Source organism: Protopterus annectens, chromosome 3.part1 (genome assembly GCF_019279795.1).
Source record: "Protopterus annectens isolate FY-2018-M chromosome 3.part1, PAN1.0, whole genome shotgun sequence".
Taxonomy (NCBI): domain Eukaryota; kingdom Metazoa; phylum Chordata; order Ceratodontiformes; family Protopteridae; genus Protopterus; species Protopterus annectens.
In genome coordinates, this window is record NC_056732.1 from 40,126,041 (window position 1) to 40,143,899 (window position 17,859).

The following is a 17,859-nucleotide window of genomic DNA, read 5'->3' on the forward strand; positions in this document are numbered from 1 at the left end:
ACATCTCCTTACTCTCCCTTATTCACTCCCTTCCTCATATACCTGTTCGTACCTTACATCTCCTGACTCTCCCTTATTCACTCCCTTCCTCATGTACCTGTTCATACCTTACATCTCCTTACTCTCCCTTATTCACTCCCTTCCTCATATACCTGTTCATACCTTACATCTCCTTACTCTCCCTTATTCACTCCCTTCCTCATATACCTGTTCATACCTTACATCTCCTTATACACTCCCTTCCTCATGTACCTGGTCATACCTTACATCTCCTTACTCTCCCTTATTCACTCCCTTCCTCATATACCTGTTCATACCTTACATCTCCTTACTCTCCCTTATTCACTCCCTTCCTCATATACCTGTTCATACCTTACATCTCCTTACTCTCCCTTATTCACTCCCTTCCTCATATACCTGTTCATACCTTACATCTCCTTACTCTCCCTTATTCACTCCCTTCCTCATATACCTGTTCATACCTTACATCTCCTTACTCTCCTTATTCACTCCCTTCCTCATATACCTGTTCATACCTTACATCTCCTTACTCTCCCTTATTCACTCCCTTCCTCATATACCTGTTCATACCTTACATCTCCTTACTCTCCCTTATTCACTCCCTTCCTCATATACCTGTTCATACCTTACATCTCCTTACTCTCCCTTATTCACTCCCTTCCTCATATACCTGTTCATACCTTACATCTCCTTACTCTCCCTTATTCACTCCCTTCCTCATATACCTGTTCATACCTTACATCTCCTTACTCTCCCTTATTCACTCCCTTCCTCATATACCTGTTCATACCTTACATCTCCTTACTCTCCCTTATTCACTCCCTTCCTCATATACCTGTTCATACCTTACATCTCCTTACTCTCCCTTATTCACTCCCTTCCTCATATACCTGTTCATACCTTACATCTCCTTACTCTCCCTTATTCACTCCCTTCCTCATATACCTGTTCATACCTTACATCTCCTTACTCTCCCTTATTCACTCCTTTCCTCATATACGTTACATCTCCTTACTCTCCCTTATTCACTCCCTTCCTCATATACCTGTTCATACCTTACATCTCCTTACTCTCCCTTATTCACTCCCTTCCTCATATACCTGTTCATACCTTACATCTCCTTACTCTCCCTTATTCACTCCCTTCCTCATATACCTGTTCATACCTTACATCTCCTTACTCTCCTTATTCACTCCCTTCCTCATATACCTGTTCATACCTTACATCTCCTTACTCTCCCTTATTCACTCCCTTCCTCATATACCTGTTCATACCTTACATCTCCTTACTCTCCTTTATTCACTCCCTTCCTCATACCTGTTCATACTCTCCTTACTCCCTTCCTCATATACCTGTTCATACCTTACATCTCCTTACTCTCCCTTATTCACTCCCTTCCTCATATACCTGTTCATACCTTACATCTCCTTACTCCCTTATTCACTCCCTTCCTCATATACCTGTTCATACCTTACATCTCCTTACTCTCCCTTATTCACTCCCTTCCTCATATACCTGTTCATACCTTACATCTCCTTACTCTCCCTTATTCACTCCCTTCCTCATATACCTGTTCATACCTTACATCTCCTTACTCTCCCTTATTCACTCCCTTCCTCATATACCTGTTCATACCTTACATCTCCTTACTCTCCCTTATTCACTCCCTTCCTCATATACCTGTTCATACCTTACATCTCCTTACTCTCCCTTATTCACTCCCTTCCTCATATACCTGTTCATACCTTACATCTCCTTACTCTCCTTCTACACTGCCTTCCTCATATACCTGTTCATACCTTACATCTCCTTACTCTCCCTTATTCACTCCCTTCCTCATATACCTGTTCATACCTTACATCTCCTTACTCTCCTTATTCACTCCCTTCCTCATATACCTGTTCATACCTTACATCTCCTTACTCTCCCTTATTCACTCCCTTCCTCATATACCTGTTCATACCTTACATCTCCTTACTCTCCCTTATTCACTCCCTTCCTCATATACCTGTTCATACCTTACATCTCCTTACTCTCCTTATTCACTCCCTTCCTCATATACCTGGTACATCTCCTTACTCTCCTTATTCACTCCCTTCCTCATATACCTGTTCATACCTTACATCTCCTTACTCTCCCTTATTCACTCCTTTCCTCATACCTCTTCCTCCTTCCTCATATACCTGTTCATACCTTACATCTCCTTACTCTCCCTTATTCACTCCCTTCCTCATATACCTGTTCATACCTTACATCTCCTTACTCTCCCTTATTCACTCCCTTCCTCATATACCTGTTCATACCTTACATCTCCTTACTCTCCCTTATTCACTCCCTTCCTCATATACCTGTTCATACCTTACATCTCCTTACTCTCCCTTATTCACTCCCTTCCTCATATACCTGTTCATACCTTACATCTCCTTACTCTCCCTTATTCACTCCCTTCCTCATATACCTGTTCATACCTTACATCTCCTTACTCTCCCTTATTCACTCCCTTCCTCATATACCTGTTCATACCTTACATCTCCTTACTCTCCCTTATTCACTCCCTTCCTCATATACCTGTTCATACCTTACATCTCCTTACTCTCCCTTATTCACTCCCTTCCTCATATACCTGTTCATACCTTACATCTCCTTACTCTCCCTTATTCACTCCCTTCCTCATGTACCTGTTCATACCTTACATCTCCTTACTCTCCCTTATTCACTCCCTTCCTCATATACCTGTTCATACCTTACATCTCCTTACTCTCCCTTATTCACTCCCTTCCTCATATACCTGTTCATACCTTACATCTCCTTACTCTCCCTTATTCACTCCCTTCCTCATATACCTGTTCATACCTTACATCTCCTTACTCTCCCTTATTCACTCCCTTCCTCATATACCTGTTCATACCTCACATCTCCTTACTCTCCTTATTCACTCCCTTCCTCATATACCTGTTCATACCTCACATCTCCTTACTCTCCCTTATTCACTCCCTTCCTCATATACCTGTTCATACCTTACATCTCCTTACTCTCCCTTATTCACTCCCTTCCTCATATACCTGTTCATACCTTACATCTCCTTACTCTCCCTTATTCACTCCCTTCCTCATATACCTGTTCATACCTTACATCTCCTTACTCTCCCTTATTCACTCCCTTCCTCATATACCTGTTCATATCTTACATCTCCTTACTCTCCCTTATTCAGTCCCTTCCTCATATACCTGTTCATACCTTACATCTCCTTACTCTCCCTTATTCACTCCCTTCCTCATATACCTGTTCATACCTTACATCTCCTTACTCTCCCTTCTACACTCCCTTCCTCATATTCCTGTTCATACCTTACATCTCCTTACTCTCTCTTATTCACTCCCTTCCTCATATACCTGTTCATACCTCACATCTCCTTACTCTCCCTTATTCACTCCCTTCCTCATATACCTGTTCATACCTTACATCTCCTTACTCTCTCTTATTCACTCCCTTCCTCATGTACCTGTTCATACCTTACATCTCCTTACTCTCCCTTATTCACTCCCTTCCTCATATACCTGTTCATACCTTACATCTCCTTACTCTCCCTTATTCACTCCCTTCCTCATATACCTGTTCATACCTTACATCTCCTTACTCTCCCTTCTACACTCCCTTCCTCATATACCTGTTCATACCTTACATCTCCTTACTCTCCCTTCTTCACTCCCTTCCTCATATACCTGTTCATTCCTTACATCTCCTTACTCTCCCTTCTTCGCTCACTCCCTTACCTCTGTTACTTTCTCTCCATTTGCTTTATCTCTAGATAGACCACAAGCTTGCTTTTCTGTCACTTCATACTCCAGTTCCTGTTTGTATTATACTAACTTATCTTTAATTTCTTTCTAAACAGGCTAAAATTTCTCTAAATGTCAAATCATTGTCATATAACTTGTATCTACTCAACCAATGTTGTCATATTATGTCTAATTTCATATATTTTAATGACTGTATAATTATTATTCTTAAAATATTTTGCAATATTTTGGAGATTTTCTCCCCAGGCTACTGTGTTCTCTGGGTTTGGAGGGAAACTGAATTTTGACAAGCTATCACTTTGCCTTGGAATAGTTCCTAACTGTTACAGAGTTTACTGGGGTTACCAAATTGATTTTGATTTTGAAGGAGACAGCTATATGGTTGGATCTTATCAGGGAGTACATGATATTGGGGGGTACAGCGTTCTCTCATATTTGTGAGTACGAGGTCCAGTATGTTGTACCTCTAATGGGTGTATGCACTAACTGGTCAAGGGTGTTTGTGTTTATGAAGTCCATGAATCTCTGTGTCTACAAATTTGAAGCCATATGGGATTCCCAGTTTATAGAGTGGTAATTAAAGTCCCCCAGAAGTAACGTGTTAGGTTGTATGGTGAGTGTCTCCAGTAGGTCTAAGTATGGGCTACGATTTTGTTGAGACATGGAAGGTGACCTATAGCTTGTTAGGATATAGTACAGGATTTTGTCTATGGTGATCTGCATGTGCAGAAACTTAAAGACATCAACCTGTTTAGCCAGCTTATAGGTATGTTTGTTAGTGATTTAGATCGAGACCCCTCCACCTTTAGTCCCTGTCAGTGCAGCTTCTGGTCTGGCAGAGAAACCTTGCACTACCTGTGTATTCTCTGCGGCTTTAAACCATGTCTCATTAACTGCACAGATGTCTATATTCTCCAGGGTGAAGAGACCTTGGAGGGAGTGCAGGTTCTGTTTTTTCTCCTAGCATTGAGTAGAAACACCCTGAGGTTCACTTGAGTGGATTTTGCTATGTTGGTAGTTTTGTCAGTTTGGCATTGCCCAAAAAAAGGCTGCATGAGGGAAGGTAAAATTTTAGCCAGTATTTGAAAGCCTAGAGGGGACAGGTTCAGTCCCTCTTTGACAAAACAACATGGTCTGCAAACCATGCCCTGTCATGCTGACAAATATTGGATCCCCTTAGAATGACACCAGAAACTCAGTCAATTGTTAAAATCAATCATAATTTGTTCTTATTGTGGCATCATCCTTGGTGAAGGTAATATCCTGTTCCATGCTAGCCTCATACCAGCCTGAGACACACAGTCAGAGAGATCTATAATGTCTCTCCTCATACAGTTCTAGGGAGATATTTCTCAGGTTGTTTACACCTACATAGACAATGATCGAATCATACTGGTACCTGTGGTGAAGTCACTTGAGTGCATGTGTAATTTAGCAGATCCTGACTCCAGATAGGCAACTAACCGTTATCTTCTCCGTATCCAGCCTGGTTAAAAGGGCGTTGGTATGTCATACAGTGGAGTCCCCTATGACTAGAGTTTTGGGAGGTACCTTTGCTTGCTCTATGAGCTTTGTACTTGGGGCTCCACAGTGTGGCTGCATGTGTGCTGTAAAGTGTTGCTTTTGTTGAGTGCTTTTGGGTTTGATGAGGATAATCTTTGCAGATGGATGGTTTAGGAGATCTTTGGGATTTAGGAAGTTTGCATTTAAGTGCCTCAGCATACGTTGGTCTATGTGTATTGCATACTATGTGTGGCGGGTATTGCGTGAGTAGCTTTGACAACATGATGTGTGCTTGTATGTGGCAATGTAGCCTCCAGTGACACTGTGTATATGCATGTCGAAATAGACACCCATAAGACAATTAACGGTAATTGTTCCACAAAACGTGTGATCTTCCTAGCAAAGTATACAAATTGTCCTGCATTCTACATGGGGAAAACTGCGTAAAAGAATGTATGAATATAATTATCAAAAGTAAAACCACAAACAGCACGTTGTATAAACATTCTTTGATTTGTACTCATTTCAAGACGTTTACATTTGGAATTTTGGAGACTGTCCCTATGGATGAAAAGGGAGTTAATTGAGAAAATGTCCTGGAATATGAAGAGTTAACATGGCAATTAAAATGAAATGCCTCAAGTTTTGCATGTTTAAACGAACACATTTCCATTACCCCAGACTAGAAATGAAGTATGCCAAACTTTGAACAGTCTTGGTTGAAGTTCTGTTTTTCCGCGGTGGTACGGCGGTAGCGTTGTTACCTCACAGCAAGAGGTTCTCCCGTTCAATTCTTGGCTGGGCTTGGGAGTGCCTTCTGTGTGGAGTCTGCATGTCCTCCCCGCAGTTGGGTAGCGTTTGAAAGACATGCGTGCGTAAATGGGCGTGCCTTCGTTGAAGGTTGGGTGTCGAGCTGGCACCTCGGCGTTTCATAAAAAAATCTACTGCCAATCATTAGCGGACTGGAGCTCCGCTGTGGCAACCCCTTACCGGGAAAAGCTGAAAGACAAACAACAACAACAACTTAAGAAGACCTTTTTCATGGCTGATTTTGACAGTTTTAAATAATGAAAACAACAATTGCTATACTGTTTTACAACATAATTAATATTAACAACTGATAACATTTAGAACATGAATTTAATGATCATAACAGATCATGAATTTTCCAGATTCGGTTTATTTTCAAGAGTTACATTATTTGTGAATGAACAAATTTAATATATACTATTTATACGGACTACTTGCGTGTGTAAAATTATGAAATATATACACCTCTCACACACGGAATCTGTCACTTTAAGGAACAAATTGCTGTCAGTAAACATGAGACAATTGCTACATTGTTTCAAGATACCCATATTCACCACGATGGCTGCAGAGAAGATAGGAAAGTGCATATCCATGTTATCCGATACTTTAATTGTTGAGCTACGAGTGTGTGGGATTACAGAAGGCTACAACAGGTGCTTTTTTTGGTTGGAGGAAGACTTGGCTATATCATACCAAATTACACTAACATTAATGGCATTGCTATTCAACGTGCAAACTAGCTGCTTTAAGCTTGTCAGGATGCAAACTATTTGCTCTCTACTTATTGCTTTAAAGAGTACAGTTTTATAAGGACATCTTGCTTTCCAGATGTTTGCATTTGTAAAGGAAACTGCCAACTGTTGCTGCATAGTAAGCAGTGCTGCACAAACATGCCAAACTTATATAAGCACTGAAAATACATAAAACTGACTACTGAGACCTCTGTCCAATAAAATGAACATAATTAGAACTTTTCTGTGTGTTTTCCAACTCAGACAAACCTGGCAAACACCTACTGTCATGAAATGACGAACCCCAGTCCTTTTAATGTAAAAACACAATAAAAGAATATCCCAAGTGCAATGCTACCACAAACAAACTTAATAAAAACTAGCTAGATAACCGCTTTAGAAGGTGATTTTAAGGTAAATAGTCAAACAACAGCAGTGTAAGGAAATGCAGTTCTTCAAGTAAAATAGCAGTTAATTAATTCTTTATTTTTATTTTATTTTTGTTTTCCAGGTTAGAGCACTGATCTCCACGGACTTTTCCAGACTGTGACTGGGAGTGGCAACTGGTTAAGTGACTTGCTAAGAGTCACACAGATAGACAATGGAGACTAAGGGTATCAAACCTTGAACCACTGGACTATAGGGAACAGCTCATTAACAGATCCTTGATTCTCCAAATCAACTGCCAGACAAACTACTGTTAATAATATCAGGAAACAGAAATAATTTGTTTAAATAAATTAAAGAAGTGCAATTTATCGATCAAAAGTACTTAGCTTTGCCTGAATGGCACAGGGTACAAGTAAAACACTCGAGGAATACAGGCTAGGATGCCAATCTTTGCTGAGCTTTGGGTAAATGAGCACAAATAGTGAATGTTCATATGTGCAAACACTCTTTTTTCCCTTGTTTTTCAGCCTTTTGATTACTCTGCATACAAGATCACATTACAGCGTGACATGGGAATTTGCCCTTATCCACTGTAGTGCGATCTCAAAGTTGGTATATATAATTATCAGGGGGAAGCCTCCCAGCATTTTTTTTTTTTAGGGTTCAGTTTGTTTTATACACAGAACCCAGTACATACAGATATACACACATAACCAGACGTCATTAATACAAACAGTGTTTTCATACAACGAACCCAGCACATAAGTAACACATATAAAATATACGCATGAGGCCAGACATCATTAATACTGTGAGTGTTGTATATAAGGAACCCAGCACATAAGTAACAGATATGCAAATGCAGCCAGACATCATTAATACTGTGAGTGTTTTATATAAGGAATCCAGCACATAAGTAACAGATACACACATGTAGACAGATGTTGTCAGAATCACTGCATGTAAGCCTATCAGAAATTATTGTTTCTACAGTGGTAGCTAATAGCTTGGCTTATGTGTCTGAAGACATAAAGTGCTATGCATTGTGAAGATTAAACACAGCAATAAGGCTTCGTTGAAAGAAGGATCCACCTACTGTCTTTACCTAGCAGACATTGGCTTTGATGAAATTACAGCGGGAGTTGAACGGTTTACTTAAAAGGGTGGAAGCTATTTACACATTTCTTTCTACCCATGGATAACAAACAGGAATTCCTTCAAATGTCACACAAGGTCTGACATTATTATTCTTTAAAGTACTTTTCTTGCTGACAACACCCTGTACTTACCTTTGGTTTCCCAGTAGAACCACTTGTGTAAAGGATAAATAGTGGATCTTCGACAGAAAGCCATTCTGGCTCACACACCTCTGCAGCGTTTGCCATTAGATCATGCCACCACAAGTCTGTGTCACTATTCCAAGAAATCTGGAGAGCAGAAGTATGTTACTGGTGTATCAGTAATGAAACTGCATTAAAAACAATTGCATATATGAGATTTGTACCTCCAAAGTACTTCCGAAATATAATGCATCGGAAGCAGTACACCTGGTACTGAGCATTTAGACTGTTTCTATCTGAAATCTTAAGTGCTGATTGACTGATTGATTGATTGATTGATTGGATGAATTATTTATGCATGTATTTTCATTTTCATTTGCCGATCAAAGTGCACAAGTTCAGCCCAGGGAGGAACAATAAGCAAACATACTTTGACAGTAATATCACAGTATCAAAAATGGATCACAATTCAGTATGACTATGGCATAGCATTCCTAGTTGCAGTGAAAACACAAGGTAAAACAAGGAACAGAAAATATGAAAACAGAACTGGCAATATGTACACTAAACAGAAAAACAGGAGAATTGGAAAGAGTGTAAAGATGGACACAGAAGAGTGGAGAAAGTCTGGAAAAGTAGTCAAGCAATAAAAACTTTATTCCATGCAACTTTACAGATGGAGTACATTTTTAAACAAAGAAACATTATTTTAAACATTTCTTAAATATTTAAAATCCACTCCATCTTCCCCTTATTTTGTATTTCCTTGCATTTCCAATAATCTCTTATCTTCATAAATCTATATAGGAATCTTACTAATTCTTTTATCATCTGCTGTGTGAAACAGAATTTAATAAATTCAATGAAAATCTTTACAGTTACTAATTTTAAAATTTCCTTCAAAGGTACTTTTCAAAAATTGCTCTATTTGTTTGAAAACACTGTCAATATTGCATGGGTACGACCTTATCTTGTTTGTTTTTCCACACACACAAATAACTATACCACATAATATCTATGCCACATTTACCTTTATATAATTTCAATTTATGTTTTAATAACAAACTTTATGTCATCTTGGTGATTTTTCCTTAGCAAAGACTCATTACTAATCTAGAATTGTGAGCGCTTACATTATTTTAGCATTTCTTGATCTTCCCTCCTCTACTTTCCCTTTGTTGTTCTCATCACTACAGAGAAATATTCTTCACTCAAATGTATGCTTTTCTCTACATCATTTTTTTACATCTCTCTCTCCAGACTCCCCCACTGACACAGCTGCACAGGTGAGTCCTCAGCCAAGTGTTCCAAGCCAAGTCCTCCACCACCCTCTCTGTGAAAACACTGCTCTGTGTCCCTGCTCCACGTAGCTGACACACACACACACACACACACACACACACACACACACACACACACACACACACACACACACACACACACACACACACACACACCTCAGAAAGGCTGGCACAGATTTATCAGCTATGTCTCCTCTGCCCACACTATAAGGTAGATACTGCCACCAGAACACTCCAAAGCCAGCCCTTACAAGGGTACCCAATTATACTGAGCAAAATTAATACTAATACAAATGGTAGTGTCTCACCAATGCAGCAAGGCTTTCAGGAGCAGCCACAGTGTCACCAAATAAATATAAGTACTCTCAAAGGTTAAATATTCTCTAAAAGGCCAGCCACAATGAAAAGTTTAAATATATTTAACAATAAATAATAAAAGAACATGAAATTACTAAATATCTATTTACATTCAACACCACAGGTTCAATCACAGGACATATTAAAAATAACACAGATGGACAAATTCACACAGATACAGAAAAACAATACTTAACTAATCTCACTATACTTTCCTGACAAACCTAAAGAATTACTGCCCCCTAGTTCACTAAATAGAGCAAGGCAAGATGAAGTGGACAAGTGGTCTTCCTTCTTGTAAGGCTTCACAAACAGACTGCCCTGAGACTTCTGTCTTATCTAGTACTAAAATATCATTTCACTGCTGGATTACACAATGACATCACATAATCTGTTCATCTGACTTCTGGTTCCAACACTACCCCCCCATACTAGAAATTGAACAAGAATCTACCACATATGTGTCATGATATACACACAGATCTTTGCTAAGATGTGTTATAGTATCTGGAAGCTACAAAACCACTTCAAAAACGTCCACCCTTCCAGGGTAGCAATTAGTTTACCCCAAGGACAATACAGTAGGATTCTTAGTCCTGGTTTTCACAAACATTTTGTCTCTGCCTGCAATCAGAATTGTAACATACAATCTTTATTGCCTACCAGGTAGTTTAATTTCAGACTATTTTCAATGTTAGCTGGACTGAGATTAACCTCTTCTCTTTCAGTATCCTCTATTACAATATATTCATTTCAACAGTTACAATACAGTCTGACATACAGGTGTTTATTTTCTGTCCAGCAGGACCCACTGTTGGTACATTTTTAACAAAAGCAGCTGTGCAAATAAGTTTCATATACAAATGACATAAAATTCTTTACAAAACTCCAACTAGCTAAGCTGGCATATGTTACACATCTACTGCCCTACTTCTCCTGGCATAGCTGGCACTACCTCACATTGTCACAGGCTCCATAAACAGGTACAAATACCTGCAAGAAAAGGCAAACACTAGGCCTTAAAGTCATCTTGGGCCTGACTGAAGTCCTGAGAGTGATTCTACGTATGAATGGTGGCAATTAATCACAAGGTATGGCCTGCCTGCTGGCCTGAGCAGCAAGGAATAGCTTGCAGACTTCAATGGTTATAATGGAGAACACTACTCAAGCCTGAATAAGTGTGGGTCCTGAATACAGATAACATATTCAACTCTGCACTTTTTTTCTCTCTCTCTCTCTCTCTCTCTCTGCAGTCATGCTGCTCACTAACTGCTGGGTTTTTTTCTCTCGTTGTCTCTCTTTCGTTTGTGTGATCAAGACCTGCAGATTGTTTTTTCTTGTGCAGTCTGGTGTTATTTTTGCCTAGAAAGGTAAACAGACAGTTACTGATGCTGATAGGCAGAGACAGTGACAAAGACAAAAAGGGCAGACAGGTACTAGACACATAGACAGTTTGATCACCCTGTTAATTCTGTTTGAAGGGTAGCTGTTGCCCCAACTTAGACTGCACCATCACCACACTTATCTATTTTTCTAACATGGAAATTGGAGGGCCTTAAAGAGGCGCCAGAAAAACTTACGAACATAATTAAGAAAATGGTACTAGATCATAATCAAGGCACTGTCTTAGCTCTGTCCAAAACCACCTCTGTGTTCTCACAAATCACATGAAACTGTATCTACCAGCTGTAAGCTTTTTAAAATATGGAGTCCCAAAGGATTCCATCTTGCAACTGCTTCATTTCTCATTAGGTTGGAGACATCAGCCCTGATGATCTCAGGAACTGGATTCTCATCAGTCAGAACACAGATGGGTGGATTTTTTATCATACTCAGTTCACTTTCTTATACTTCCAGTAAGAGGCAGATACGTGCCTTCATGCCCACTTGCAAGCAAACATGACCAGCAGAGTAAAGGCAAATACATACACCTACTTACAGACACTTCATCTAACGTATTCCCAAGAAGCACTGTGTCCTTCTGGAGAAGGTGACTTAGTCTTAGGCTAGCAGCAAATCACCACTACTTGACTGGCCCTCCACCATTTGAACCATTAAGTTATTCAAGGTCACAGGCAGAGTGGGCAGACGCTCTGTCCCCACATCAGTGAACCTTGTGTGATTGCATCCTCATGTATGTAGCTTTCTGCAGGCCAGTACCCAGGCTGGGATCCGGGCATAAACTCCTCAAGATGTCACATGGTGACAGTGGATCATATGACAGTGATTCATGTAGTAGTAGTTTATTAAACATTATCAAATGCTCACTAATCAAGCACTTTGAAAAACAAACTCCAGACAGCCAAAGGCCATCCTGTCATTCACAGGATCCTACACAGTAATATCTATTACTTATGAACTGTAGCACCTGCAAGTATGACCATGCCCTATCCTGGTACCATCTGAGCATCTGATAGTCAAAACCATCTAGCAGCTGAATAACACTTCTTTCCTGGTAGTGCTGCAAAATTTGCTTTATCTTTTCTGTTAGTTTCTTGATTACATTTTCAGAGCCTGAGAAGGAACCACATAGTCAGCTGCCAAAGCCTGGATGTCACACACACACACACACACACACACACACACACACACACACACACACATACATACACACACCATACATACATACATACACACAAACACAGATACATACACACAGACACATACACATTCACACATACATACCATACATACATACATACACACACACACACACACACACACACACACACACACACACACACACACACACACACACACACACACACACACACACACACCATACCTCTCAACTGTACAGATTTTCGCCTCATATTTGGTCCATTTTTTATAAAATTGTGGTTGTTTAGCAAAAGTAGTGGCAAATCAAGACTGAAGTTGGAAAATAATGACAGACATCTGAGTTTCAGAATTCATACCCTTGAGAAAATTCATGCTAATGCAAAACCTCTTATTCTATCAACTTTCTAAATTTGTAAGAGCAATATTTGTTACAATTGTCTCTATGTTTGGACATTTGTCCCGCGTTTATTTATGGCTTTGTCCAGATTTCTTGCTCTAAGAGCTTTAGAGATATCACACACACACACACACACACACACACACACACACACACACACACACACACACACACACACTCTTAACCCTGCTTTATCTATTCCATAAATAACTTCCTCCCCTTATGCAACCACCCACCTCTTTGCTGCCAGGGGATCGCTCCCTCACTCTCACTCTCCCGATCTCTCATACACAGAGTCACTTCCTCATTCATACCTGCATTCACTCTCACATCAGTCTCACTCTCCCGATCTCTCTCTTTCACACACACACACACACACACACACACACACACACACACACACACACATTTGTGCAGCTTTAATAATTTTATTTTTTTTTACTTTATTTCCAACGTTGCGGAAACCCATTCGTATCTATGGGCTGGGCGCATGCCGAATGTCCGTAACTTGGGGACTGCCTGCACAAGATGCACAACAAAAGGTTTCACCTGGTACATCTGTCTGCTTTGATTGATTTGGGTTACTATGGACTTTAGTGAGTGCAGGGTATCTGTACCTCATTCTTAATGATGACTGAATTCTGAATGGAAAGATAGTATGTTAATTTTTAATCACTAGGACATAAAAATGAAAAATTAAAAAAAAAAATGGAAGATAGTCAATGCTTTTGCATAAACCTTCTTCTTTTATGACAACTGTCCAAAAGCCCCAGGACACAGTGTAGTGTAGTTACACTGTCACCAACACAATTTGCCCTCATTGACAGGAAGGTGGCAGCCAGGGTTTCTGAAGAACTTTTTTTTAATAAATTTGTTAACCAGGTACGTGAACTGTCCACTGTGAACTCTTTGGTCAGAATCCAGGCTCACAGGTGACTGTCACACATAAATATGATCACAAAAGAGCACAATAGTCAAAATGAAAATATGTGTGATCAATGGAAAACAATTTAAAAAAAAAAAAGCTTTTTTGTAGGGGCAAGTCTCCCCTGCACCCCTCCATGTACAATCCCACCCATTCCAACACTCCAACACTGTGGACCTTCAGAAAAGGAGAAATATCTGAGATACTATAACCTTTATCTTTACATGCAAAAGCTGTGGGTCACGCACTAGTGATTGTTCACTGCAGTATTAGTGAATACTGAGTCATATTTAAGAACAGAACTGAACACAGTATATTATACACACAGAAAGAGACACACACACACACACACACATATATGTGTGTGTGTTTGTATGTATATACATTGAACCACTTAGCCACTGTGCTTTCTAGAAACTATCAAAGTTTGCAAGGACCAGCAAGTGCTAAAACAGCATAAAGGAGACAGGCTGTAACAATGGGAGCAAAATATCTAGGAGACAAGAAAATAAAAGGTGCTAGAGACAGTTCAGGGGAAATGTCACAGATGAAAACCATGCTAAAAAGACCGAAAAGGGAAATAACAGCAGAAAGTAAGCAATCAAAAGGTAGAAAGTAAGAAATCAAACAGCAGAAAGTAAGCAATCAAAAGGTAGAAAGTAAGAAATCAAACAGCAGAAAGTAAGCAGTCAAAAGGTAGAAAGTAAGAAATCAAACAGCAGAAAGTAAGCAATCAAAAGGTAGAAAGTAAGAAATCAAACAGCAGAAAGTAAGCAATCAAAAGGTAGAAAGTAAGAAATCAAACAGCAGAAAGTAAGCAATCAAAAGGTAGAAAGTAAGAAATCAAACAGCAGAAAGTAAGCAATCAAAAGGTAGAAAGTAAGAAATCAAACAGCAGAAAGTAAGCAATCAAAAGGTAGAAAGTAAGAAATCAAACAGCAGAAAGTAAGCAATCAAAAGGTAGAAAGTAAGAAATCAAACAGCAGAAAGTAAGCAATCAAAAGGTAGAAAGTAAGAAATCAAACAGCAGAAAGTAAGCAATCAAAAGGTAGAAAGTAAGAAATCAAACAGCAGAAAGTAAGCAATCAAAAGGTAGAAAGTAAGAAATCAAACAGCAGAAAGTAAGCAATCAAAAGGTAGAAAGTAAGAAATCAAACAGCAGAAAGTAAGCAATCAAAAGGTAGAAAGTAAGAAATCAAACAGCAGAAAGTAAGCAATCAAAAGGTAGAAAGTAAGAAATCAAACAGCAGAAAGTAAGCAATCAAAAGGTAGAAAGTAAGAAATCAAACAGCAGAAAGTAAGCAATCAAAAGGTAGAAAGTAAGAAATCAAACAGCAGAAAGTAAGCAATCAAAAGGTAGAAAGTAAGAAATCAAACAGCAGAAAGTAAGCAATCAAAAGGTAGAAAGTAAGAAATCAAACAGCAGAAAGTAAGCAATCAAAAGGTAGAAAGTAAGAAATCAAACAGCAGAAAGTAAGCAATCAAAAGGTAGAAAGTAAGAAATCAAACAGCAGAAAGTAAGCAATCAAAAGGTAGAAAGTAAGAAATCAAACAGCAGAAAGTAAGCAATCAAAAGGTAGAAAGTAAGAAATCAAACAGCAGAAAGTAAGCAATCAAAAGGTAGAAAGTAAGAAATCAAACAGCAGAAAGTAAGCAATCAAGCAAAAAGAAAGCAGAGCCTCAGAAACAGCACAGAAAGGATACTTGCTTTACGCAGAAATTACACTGAATGTCTGAGAAGTGGCAGATATCCAAAGAACAACAGGAGATAACGTGAACAGAAACAGGAAAGAGAAGAGAAGTGCTATCCAGATGGAATAATAACCACCATGCAAAAGAGACAGTGCTAGACAGTCTATTCTGCAGGGGCGTGAATGTATTATGATAAAGTCTATCACTTTTTTAATTTCTCCAAGGCTTTTGGGTTTCTAATACCATGATGGGAATGGTCCCCATTCATAAGTCAAAGTTTGATTAAAGTTCATGAAATTAGCATTGTTTCAGTCTTTGATGTTTGCCAGAAGTGCTCTTCGCAGCACCTGCAATGTGCTAGTAATAAAAACAGAAGTGGTTCCACACGGCAGGAAATTATTGCAGAAGATGAAGAAGTGAATGTTATTCGCAAAAGCGCTTACTTTTTGCAATAAATTTCTTCTGCAATAATTTCCTGCCGTGTGGAACCACTTCTGTTTTTATTTTTACTATTATTGATCTACTTTAGTTGGTTCCCTTGTCTACTCAGAGGCTTGACTGTTTTTATAGTGTGCTAGTAATGCCTCCTTCTGCAATTTGTATGAGGGTTACATGTATCGGTAACATAACTAAGAACAATTTTACTTTTTTTTTATAAGACCCGTTGCTCCTACTGCTATTGGAACTGTTTGCGTATCCTTCTTTCACATAGCTCTTGTTTCTGCCTGCAGATCCTGATATTTTATGACTCTGCGTCTCTCTCTCTGCGCATTTATTTATTTATTTATTTTATTTTACCTTTGTTAACCGGGGTGTCTGACTGAGCCGAAAAGGCCCTTTTTCAGCAGAAGCCTGGGGAGAAAAGCTCCAAAAAGAAAAATTACAGATACATTTAGTTATTTAGACATGATCAGTATACACACAAATTACAATAGACATGTTTTTACAGTGGTATGCAGCACATCAACAGTTACAGTGGAGAGAACAAACAAAAAAATATTAATTTAAAAATAAAGGTAATTAATAGATTTGTGGTGTACAGCTGAAATTTGGAGCATAGGTAGAATACATACATAGCACACAGGTACAGTACATACATTGTAGATTAGCCAGTGTTTGTGAGTAAGATTGAAAACTATTATCAGGTACTCTAGATTTAGTATGTGTACCTTATCCACTTTCACTAGCCTGGGGAGTAATCATGGCACTGCCAACTTTGCTTGAGATGTTGCCTGATGAGGTATTTAAATACATAAGGTACTATAGTCACAATGCTACTTTTGTCTTCTTTTCATGGACTACTATATTTGGTTTTCTCTCCTTTATTTTTTGAACTGTTGGTAATAGGTGATTCCATGTGATATGAACTTCATCATTTTCTATAATGCTTTGTGGCTCATGTTTCCATTGTTTTTTAACTACTTCAATATTGTAATGTTTGCACAATCCTAGTGCAACTGTCTTGCCACATTATTATGCCTTTCAGTTTATAGTCCTTCTGCTATTAATATGTCACAACCAGCAACAAGCTGTGCAACTGTTTCCAATTCGGTTTTACAGAACCTACATTTGTCTGTTTCTCCCACATTTTCGATGGACTTTGTAAACCGTGTTCATAGTCCGCTATCTTTTTAGATATAGGTGACTTTATATCTATGCTTATTTTTTGGAGAGCATAAGACCTTGCTTTACACACACACACACACACACACACACACACACACACACACACACACACACACACAAGACAGCATGTACACATAGTTTAACGTAATAACATTACTAGATTCTCATCTCCTTTGTTTCTGCGCCATCATCCTGTAGAGGGCAGCAGAGCTTTGTGAGCTGGACACCAGCCATTCTGCGCTATTTGGCTACATAGATAAACTTGGATAGAATGCTCTTTGGGAGCAATTTAAATTCGGAAAAGCGGTTCTGTAAAATATTCACTACAGTACTGATCTAAATTTGCATAATGACAACAATTAGCCCAAATGATCCATGGCTATCATCTGGGCATGTCAGAAACTAAGTATAGCCAACAATACATAATGCAATCTTTAAAGTGAGTATTTCATAAAATTATC

At 38.9% G+C, this 17,859-nt stretch overlaps 1 protein-coding gene across 2 annotated transcripts in view; it reads right to left on the minus strand.

Annotated features, from left to right (window-relative positions):
• The window catches only part of LOC122797979 (acetyl-coenzyme A synthetase, cytoplasmic-like), a 1,448,208-nt gene that overhangs the window by 524,029 nt on the left and 906,320 nt on the right, over window positions 1–17,859 (minus strand). For both annotated transcript variants that reach the window (XM_044066533.1, XM_044066532.1), the window contains exon 8: window positions 8,548–8,685. In XM_044066533.1, coding sequence (XP_043922468.1) covers window positions 8,548–8,685 — 138 coding nt within the window. The remainder of the gene's footprint in view (window positions 1–8,547; window positions 8,686–17,859) is intronic.